Here is a 9,283-nt window from a genome sequence, read left to right as displayed (position 1 = left end):
GGCTCTTCCCGCTGCGCGTGGCTGCGGAGCGCCGGCGCCGCGCTGAGGGAGAGCCGGGCCTCCGGATGCGGCCGGCCTGCGGGGCGGAACCGCGTCTCGGGGCCCAGCCGGCTGCGGAGTGATGCTGAGGCTGCTGGTCTCGCCGCAAAGCGCTTTCACCTGGAGCCGGCACAGCCCTTCGCCGAGCTGTAGTCTGCTTCTGCTTAGAGCGGAGCGCGATCCGTGCCTAAGAATAAATGAAGCAAGAGTACCTTAAGTGAGTTATAGTAGCTTCGTGATGAAAGCGTTCGGGTAATTGGCTTTAAATAGCGAATTCTTAGAAGTATCGCTCATACCGGAAAACAAATTCAAGTCAATGATACATCTCACGTGCAACGTTACTTTCAAAATGGCATTTTTCTGTTTGGCTCCTTAGTTTAGGAGCTTTTTGGAATATATTTCTTTCTTTTTCCTCATGTGTGATATTTTCGTGTCTCGTAATAGGTTTTCCTGGGTACTGGAAAATACTGTTAGAGCACAATGTCCCTCGACTTTGATAGTGGAGCTCTACAGACTCAGCACGAAGATGAAGACTATGACCAAGAGGACTATGCGAGAGAGCAAGAGGTTAAAAAAAAAAGTTAATCTGAAGGCTTGTGTAACTAGTATCCCACCATTTATTGTCCTTTTTATTTTTTAATTTACATTTTACTCTTATAAAGAGAACGTAAAACAGTGTGGGCTGTGTTTTGGAGCCCTGTAATGTTACGTGTAGAGGCTGGAAGGCCTTGATCATCTCTTGCCCAGGCAGTAGATAGAATGCTAAAAGCTGCTGTCACCTACTTTTTGCATTGTTCATAGCTTTTTCACGTATTGTAATTACTTGGCAATAGCTGTAATCTGACAATCTAAGAAAAATGAAGAATCACTTCCTCATTCCCTATTCACCACATCTACGTGGTGGCCTTTAGCTTGTCTCTTGTTAGGAAAAGATCTACTAGAAAAATCACTAGGTTAATAAATACTCTGTGAAGCCTTGTGGGATATAAGTCTGTGAACGAGTGACTTCTTTTCTATGAAGGAAGAAAACCAGGATTTTGTGCTAGCAGCTTATTTAATATATGTCTGCCAGACTTTAGTTGAATGCATGTTGTTTGTTCTGTTTCAGTTGCAACAGCTGTTGACAGACCTTCCCCATGATATGCTGGAGGACAGTGGAGACCAGCTCTCCAGCTATTCGGACTCTAGCGTTCATGAGACTGAGGAGCAGTAAGGCTTGTACTATATTTTTTAAATTATTTCTTAAGTAAGTCATGCTTTTGAGAATAGAACCAAATCTCAGCTGACCGTAGAATCCTTAGAGATGGAAAGGGCCTTTAAAGATCATCTAGTGCAACTCCCCTACAATGAATGATGGCATGCACAGGTAGATCAGGTTGGTCAGGGCTTGATCCAGCCTCGAAAGCCGCCAGGAATGGGACATCCACCACATCTGTAGGCAACCTTTTCCAGTGCCTCTCCACTCTCACTCTAAAAGACTTTTTCCTTATATCCAACCATAATAAACCCTCTTTGAGCTTGAAGCTATTTCCACTTGCTCTATCGCCATACACCCTACTAGAAGAGGTGTATGGAAAGCAATTTAAGTAAAAGGCCTGCTGTACTGTAGTATGGTTGGGGCACCTCTTAATTTAATGAAGTGGGCTTTTGTATTTGTTGTGTTGGTTGTTTTTTTTTTTTTGTAGTACTGTAACTAAGCTTTTTGTCTTTTTCTAGATCACAGGAAGCTCGAAAGCCTGGTGGAAGGTGGAATGATCATCTATTGATAACTGATGCTCAAAATGTAAGTTTGTGTAAACTGTGATATAATGAATAGTGACTACTTGTGGATGATTACATACTAGATATTCTTTAAATACACTAGAGAAGTAATTTTACCATAGGCAGCATGCTCTGCTATTCATCTGAAATAGTTCTACTTTGACAGTTGGTAAGAAAAATTTTGAGTTTTCAGAGAGCAAATGTTAATTCTCTTATTCATTTATAGGGTTATGAACAAGGACAAAATCTGTACCCTGACCAATTCTTGTGTGACCAGCAAAATGACCATGTTGAAAAACATGCCAAGAATTGGAATGGCCTACATAACAGTGAACAGATGAAACATTTATATGATGTGAAAGAAGATTACTCTGGCCAGAACAGTCAAGAAGATCCAGATGATGTCTATCTTGATAGAGATGGATTTAATGCTCCAGGTTGCTACCAACAGAGCAATTTATATCATCTTCCTGAGAACTTCAGACCGTACACTAATGGCCATAATCCAGAATTTAACAGTCAACAGAATCAAATAATAAACTTTCCCGATGCTCCAAAGGAACATCTTAAGGTATTTTAGAAGCTGATGTATTTTTCTGACTTGGTGAAAATTTTCATAGGCTTTAGCTGCTGATAGTAATATTTCCAGATGCCTTTAATCTGTTATTATTAGTTGAAACAATGATATAAGGCTTCTGTAATCAATTTTGCATATTAAAACAGGAAAGTGTTAAACATCTGAGTTTTTTATATGTCCACGTTACAATTTTTTTTCTTCGTGTTGGCTAGCCAGAAGTCCATGAGGAGGAATGAATGTGGTGAACTGAAGCATGTGTTTACTCAGTTGAAATTGAAGGCTAAAGCAGAAGCCTTTGTTACGGTTTTTATCACAGTTGAATAATATCCTGTATAGGATCCTGTAAATGAGAAGAGGAGCTACTAAAGCTCTTCTTGATATTAACCAGTAAAACAAAAAGGAAAAATATTTTAATTGAGGAATTCTACAGTTGTAGCTCTCATTTCTTTATTCTTATATATTGTCACAGCAGCCGTTTGCTACATCTGAAGTTGTTAGTGGCCAATCAGCAGAATCTTACAAAGTGATGTATAAACCTTACCAAAATGATGTTCATAAAAAAATTCCAGTAACCCAAGAAGGAATGAGAAGAAATGAAGTGTTTGAAGATTTGCAACACGAATTCTCAGGCAATGAAGAAAGTAAGCAGTTTCTATATAGACTTGAAACAGAATTGAAACTTGTATTAAAAGTCCACTGGAAATCAACAGCAGGTTATACATATCAGATGTTGATCATAAATATGTTGTTTTATTTTGCTCAGAACAATGGAGTTCAAATCCAACAGAGCTATTTGAGTAATGTGAATCAAACATGGATAAAAAATAATGCACTTCTCTGAACTAACAGTGAATTTGGCTCTTTATGGAAAAGCTATATTGTGTCAAGAAATGCTTATGATCCCAACTTGTTTAATTGACTGCACTAACTTGTTGGTATGCTCTATTTGAACTTCTGGCAGATTCTTCAGAGAATATGCAGATTCTTCAACTTAAAGCTCTAAGCAAAGCAAGAGAGAGACGAGTGGAAGAACTTAATGAAAAGCTAGAAAAGAGTGCACAGCAGATTAGGTATTTGAGCCATCAGCTTTCAATCATCACAGGTAAAATATTGTACTGATATCTGATTTTAGATTTTATCTGTATCTAACAACTTGTTTATTCTGATGCTTTGACTTAGGTAGTATCTCTCCAAGAACTGAATGTCTTTGTAAACTTGATTTGGGATTTTGTGGACCTACCTCTCTTCTCCATCATTCCTTTGAAGCAAATTCCTTTAATGGGTGCCTATTTGCCTAACTTGTCCTAACTTTTTCTGCACTGATTCTCAGGAGCACCACTGTATTGCAGAATTCCCATGTGTTTAGCATCAGAAATATGCAGAAAAATGAGAAGTTTACCTAAGTAGTGTGCTAAAAGCACAACAACTGAAAAGTAGGATAAATGTGCATCTGTTGTGGGAAGAGAGCTAATGTCTAGTTTAACAACCAATTTCATAGTCAGAGAATGGCTTGGGTTGGGAGAGACCTCCAAGATCCCTCTGGGCAGCCTGTGCCGGCACTTCACCACCTTCCCTGTGGAAAAACTTTCCCTTGACATCTGATCTCAATCTCCACTCCCTTAGTTTAAAACCATTTGCCCTCATATTATCACTATCTACCCATGTAAAAAGTTGATTTCTATCCTGTTTATAATCTTCCCTTAAATACTGGAAGGCTGTAAAGAGGCCTCCCCAAAGCCTTTTCTTATCCAGACTGAACAAGTCCAACTTCCTTATCCCATCTTTGTAGGACAGGTACTCCAGTCCTCTAGTCATCATTGTGACCCTCCTCTGGACCCTCTCCAAAAGCTCCAATCCTTATAGAGAAGGACTTCCAAAACGATCAAAGCTATGTTATAGGTCGGTGGTTATTTTTGCCTCAGTTTTCATTAGGAGTACACAAAGAAGAATCATAAGCGTGCGGAATTAAGAATGTAATTTTCAGGATGTGAAAGGAGCAAAGGAGGGAGAATTTCAGCTGTCAACCATTTTGATGTCTTGGCTGTTCCTTCAAAGGAATTGTTTCTCCCTTCACAAGTTTTAAGGGATCATGCTAGTTCCTCGTGCTAACAGAACAGGACTTGTTTCTGTGGGAGTTCTGAGTGTACAATACCACTATCCATCCAGCTATCAGTGGACAAAGCCCAACTGAACTTTTCTGTCTTCTGCTTATTGCCTACAGTATGAGGTGGAAGGCTCACAGACAATTGTTCTGTAGAGCAGGGATGTTGAACAGTGATGTTCCAGGAAGTTGTTGGGTGTTCAGCTGTGTTTCTCACAGAATTATTGTTCTTCTCTCTAAAGGTGAAAAGGATGGTTTGGCTGTTAGTCTTCATGAGTCTCAAAAACTCTATCAGAATGGAAAAGAACGGGAAGTGTATCTTGAAGGCCAAATAAAGGCGCTTGAAACTCAAATTCAGACTCTTACTACCAATGAGGAGCAGGTACTGTACATATTATTAAACTGTTTATTGTGAAAGATCTTTACAGGATATTTGTAGTGCAGTCACATTAAAAGTAAGTGCCAGTCTCCTGGCGTGCAGCGTGTTATGATCCCAGATGAATCAGTGGGGTGTATTGGTGGAAAAATAGTTTGTATTAAAATCCAGACAGCATCAAGAATTTTAGCAACTCTTGCACAAAAGAACTGAGTTGACACACAGAACATTGGAGCAAAGGTAAAATGTGAGCTACTCTAATGCTATCCCTACAGATATTGAAGCAATCCAGAGTGGCAGAAGTAGCCATGGAAAGCATGCAGAAGCAGCTGTTAGAACTTCAGCGTTCAGACACTCTTCAGCGAGCCAGAGAACAGCATGATGCTGTTGTTACAGCACTCAAGCAGAAGCATGAGAAGCAAGTATTATCATTAGAGCAGAAACTTGATACTACAAAATCTGCACTACAGGAGCAGGTGAGAAATTATTTCAGGGTACTGAGTACTCTTCTGAATGCTCTGGGTTTATAATCTGAAGAGCTCCATATGGAAGGTGTTAGTTGAAGAGGAAGAAAATACTGTGCAAGTCTCAGTGTTATGAAGCCTGTGTGATATGTGTCTATAAACATCACTAAACAGTTAGAAGTTACAACGGCCTATATAACAGATGCAGAGAAGGTTGCTTTACCAGAGGAGGCAAGACTTCATTGTCTTAATGTCCCTCCTGAACCTTATTCCTATGCACAGTCTTTTCTTGAGTTGAATACCTGGGAATCTGGGAAAGAGAAGTACTACTTAGACTGGGTTTTATAATCATGCGACATGTGGTTATCTGATACACAGTAACAGTCTGTTATGCCATGAAATGCACAGGTTGCTCTGAAAGTAATGTCTCCTGTTTATTTCCATAGAAACTACAGCAGATACAAAGAGCACAACACCACTTTGATAAAGCAAATTCTCAGCTACCAAATGCTGTTTTTCAACATAGTTGCTACCATTAGCTACACATTTTTGCAGGTGATGAACTGCCTGCAACTACTTGTTTTGCTTGTAAAAATATGTTCCAATGGAAGTGACTCACTGTTTCACAGATGCTATGATGGCATCATTGCTAGGAAAATGTTACCCATGTAGGCCATTTTTTATTGGCCTGGCCTTATGGAAGTTGGAAGGTGCCAAGCCCAGACTGTGTGGTGAGTGTGGTAGAACAATGTAGCCAAGATTGGCAATGTGCTCAACCAACTTCAAACTTGAATGGGGCCTGGTGTTATCATGTTGCAAGGGAAAGGTTTTTTTGTTTTTTTTTTTCTCTGGGTGGCTAGAGCTTGGAGGCTTCAGCTTATTGAGTGTTGTGATTTAGAGATCTGGTTTGGTGTTTTGTCCAGATTCTGAGAAATCCAGAATGATTACACTTTTCCTATCCCAAAAGAGAGTGTGTATTACTTAACCTGCTAAGTGCTGCATCTCAGACCTTTTCTTTGATGGGGAATTCAGATCTCCCCTATCCATGGACTGCTGTTTTGAGTCTAGCTTGTAGTGGTGACACCTTGTATCACTAGTAACTAGTGCATCACTAGTAATGACTAGTAATTACAGGGCCTATCTGACGTGCTAAGAACACACTGCTCTAGGAAGCACAGGACAGTTTGCATCCATGTTTGTTCTTATATGTGTATACTTACTGTTTCTTTGTGGAAACTTAGTTGCTCTGGGAGGTCACTTGTCTATTTTGGATGGTTGGGTGTTTGTTGCTCGAATAAAAATAATTTTTCTTCCTAGAAAGAGCTTTGCCAAAATCTAGGAGAGCGTGTTAAGGAACTTGAAAAAATGCTGGAAGAAACCAAATGTGAAAAAACTGAAATAATAAATCGATTGACAAGAAGTCTTGAGGAAAGCCAAAAGCAGTGTGCAAACTTACTGCAAACAGGCAAGTCTTTTCCTCACACCATATCTTTCCCTACAGAAACAACTAAAGCATGACATTGCAAGTCTGTGTTCAACATCAAGCTATATGTATAGTGGACCACTAAACAAATGTTATGCTACCACGGAAGTATTCTTCACTTAAAAGTATTTTAAGAAATACTTTAGTGTTATCTGATGTGAATTGGTCAATAGCAGCTGATCTGTCAGCATGTACCTGGCAATTTCAGCCTTTACATGCTTAGTACCTTGTACTGTCAAGCACATTTAAAACATATCCACTATTAAATCAGTGGAAGCTTGGGTAGATGTCATTTTGTGTTGTTAAAATCTATTTATTCATTTTTCTTACATGCCTTTTCAAGTTTCATTTGGAATAGATGTCTACTCACAAATTCTGTAGTTGAAATAAATAAAAGCTGGTGTAAAAAAAAAATATATATATATATAGTAGTTGCAGAACTAAAGCTTTTAATCCTTGAGAAGTTTCAACATGAGCAACCATGATGTGGTTTTCACTAGTTAGGTCTTTGTGAAGCAGAGCTTTACTGTTGTACAATAAAAAACTCAGTGTGAATTGCTATTCTAAATGCAAATGTTGAAGAAGTTTTCTTGCAGCTGGAGACTGCTTCTTGACAATTTCCTATCAGTAGGAACAGTGTATAGAATTTTCTGCTCATTATATGTATGTATTGTGCCTCCTATTAGATATGGAAGTGTTTTAATAGTTGTTTGCTTTTTAGGAAAGGACAACATAACTTACTGAAATGCCTTTCTTACCAGATCCTGGATTTAAGTGTATGTTCTGCTTGAGAACTGTGGTAATCTGGAAGAAAAGTCTCTCCAGAGAGAGCATGGTGGTGAGGATGGAGGAGGAGACAAACTTTTAGCTGTGTATAATGTAGAAACTATATAAACGATTTTTAAGAGTATAACTGCCAGCTGGAAAATCATCATGACCTTTTCCTCCATGTCTTATTCATCAAAAGCCTTACACCAATAGTAAATTGGCAAACTCTTAGAACAAAATTCCTTATCTCTGGAGGAGCCAGAAGTGTCCTGTTTTCCAAGGCTGTCCTGTTCCTGCTAACTTTGCACAGTTTGGTGTGGGCTCTTTTTTTGTTTTTTTTTTTCTTAAATTCTAATGAGCTACACAGAAAGCAAACCTTTGGCACATCTTGCTTCTCATGGTATTTGTTTTAAAGCTACAATAAAAATTCTGAAACAATTAAGTCAGCATAGTTCCCAAAGTTGAATTCAAACTGTCACTTAAATTGGAGAACAGTAGTAGCCCAAGTTCATCTGTTTGGTGCCATTGTTCTTTTGTTTTTCTTTTTTGTTTGTTTTTGTTTTGTTTTGTTTTAGATCACTTGGTCTTTCTTGCATATTTAATATTTATGCTTTGCTGTTTTTTTGTTTTTATTTCTTTTCTTCCCTGCAATAGGCTCCATACAGGAGGCAAATCAGTTACGGTTTCAGTTGCAACAAGCTCAGTCTGCGCACATGATAAGCAATAACCTGAACAAGGCTTTGCAGGTTAATTTCTTTTATTAAATATTTCACATTTAATTAGGTTTTGATTTTAGGGAGGTGAGCATTATAGCTGACAGGCTGGTGGTTTCATATACATATTTGTGTGTGTGTCTGTGTGTGTATATATACATGTGTACAAGTCTGATATTGTGCGTCTGACCTGCTTGTGGAAAGGGAAGCACATAAATTCAATGTGTTGGGAATGTCATAAGTTGGCCTAGAAGGAAGATTGTGGGTTTTATTTTCTGAAATTTTTTGATGTGCCATCAAGAAGAAATACTAAGGAGTCCTCTTAAATACTACTGGATGTCTGTGTTTCCAATTCAATAAGTGATCTCTCTAGATCTATCATCTTAAAGCGAGGGACCCTAATAGGTATTGGAGTATAAACTGCGTGTGCTTTTTATACGGTAAAATGAACAACAGGGCATCACAGGGAAAGAAGTACTAATATTTAATTTCATCTATGAACCATAAGATCAATAGAATGTACTGAGCAACAGAAAATATTAACTGATTAATTTGTAGTTGTTGTATGTTACACTTTGCTATCAAAATGATTGATGTTAAAAAGGAAAAAAAAAAATAGAACACTCAAGAAAATACAACTAGTGTATAGAAAGAATAACTCCATGTATTTGTTTTCTTTGTAAGAATCATTCTCTTGATACATTTGCTTGGAGTTTCTCAGCTCTGTAATTTTTTGTCTGTTCTTTTAAGGATGAATTAATGGAACTGAAGGAAGAAATAACTTTGTATGAATCTGCTGCCAAACTTGGAGTATTTTTGAATGATGCAGGTGGAGAGCTGCATACAAACCTCAGTGATTCCTGTGTAGATTTGGGGATTAAAAAAGCCACCATGAATAACTCAAGGTTCTGCAGGTACTGAGTAATTCTTATGGGGGAAAAAAAAAATCTAAAATCTTCCATAACTTACACAAGTAATGTGTAAATTCAGTTTTTTACTTC

The 9,283-nt window shown here is 38.2% G+C and overlaps 1 protein-coding gene across 1 annotated transcript in view; it reads left to right on the top strand.

Moving 5' to 3' along the window:
• The first annotated feature begins 487 nt into the window (after positions 1-487).
• Positions 488-9,283, top strand: part of CEP152 (centrosomal protein 152) — a 20,749-nt gene continuing 11,953 nt past the window's right edge. The window contains exons 1-11 of the mRNA XM_031555306.1: positions 488-606; positions 1,148-1,248; positions 1,756-1,822; positions 2,027-2,371; positions 2,847-3,018; positions 3,339-3,479; positions 4,721-4,860; positions 5,130-5,330; positions 6,636-6,783; positions 8,224-8,315; positions 9,033-9,196. Of these exons, the coding sequence (XP_031411166.1) occupies positions 520-606; positions 1,148-1,248; positions 1,756-1,822; positions 2,027-2,371; positions 2,847-3,018; positions 3,339-3,479; positions 4,721-4,860; positions 5,130-5,330; positions 6,636-6,783; positions 8,224-8,315; positions 9,033-9,196 (1,658 nt within the window). The 5' untranslated portion in view covers positions 488-519. The remainder of the gene's footprint in view (positions 607-1,147; positions 1,249-1,755; positions 1,823-2,026; positions 2,372-2,846; positions 3,019-3,338; positions 3,480-4,720; positions 4,861-5,129; positions 5,331-6,635; positions 6,784-8,223; positions 8,316-9,032; positions 9,197-9,283) is intronic.

The sequence above is a fragment of the Meleagris gallopavo genome, chromosome 12 (assembly GCF_000146605.3).
Source record: "Meleagris gallopavo isolate NT-WF06-2002-E0010 breed Aviagen turkey brand Nicholas breeding stock chromosome 12, Turkey_5.1, whole genome shotgun sequence".
Lineage (NCBI taxonomy): Eukaryota > Metazoa > Chordata > Aves > Galliformes > Phasianidae > Meleagris > Meleagris gallopavo.
The sequence above is the reverse complement of the archived record's forward strand: the minus strand, read 5'-3'. Positions and strand labels throughout refer to the sequence as shown.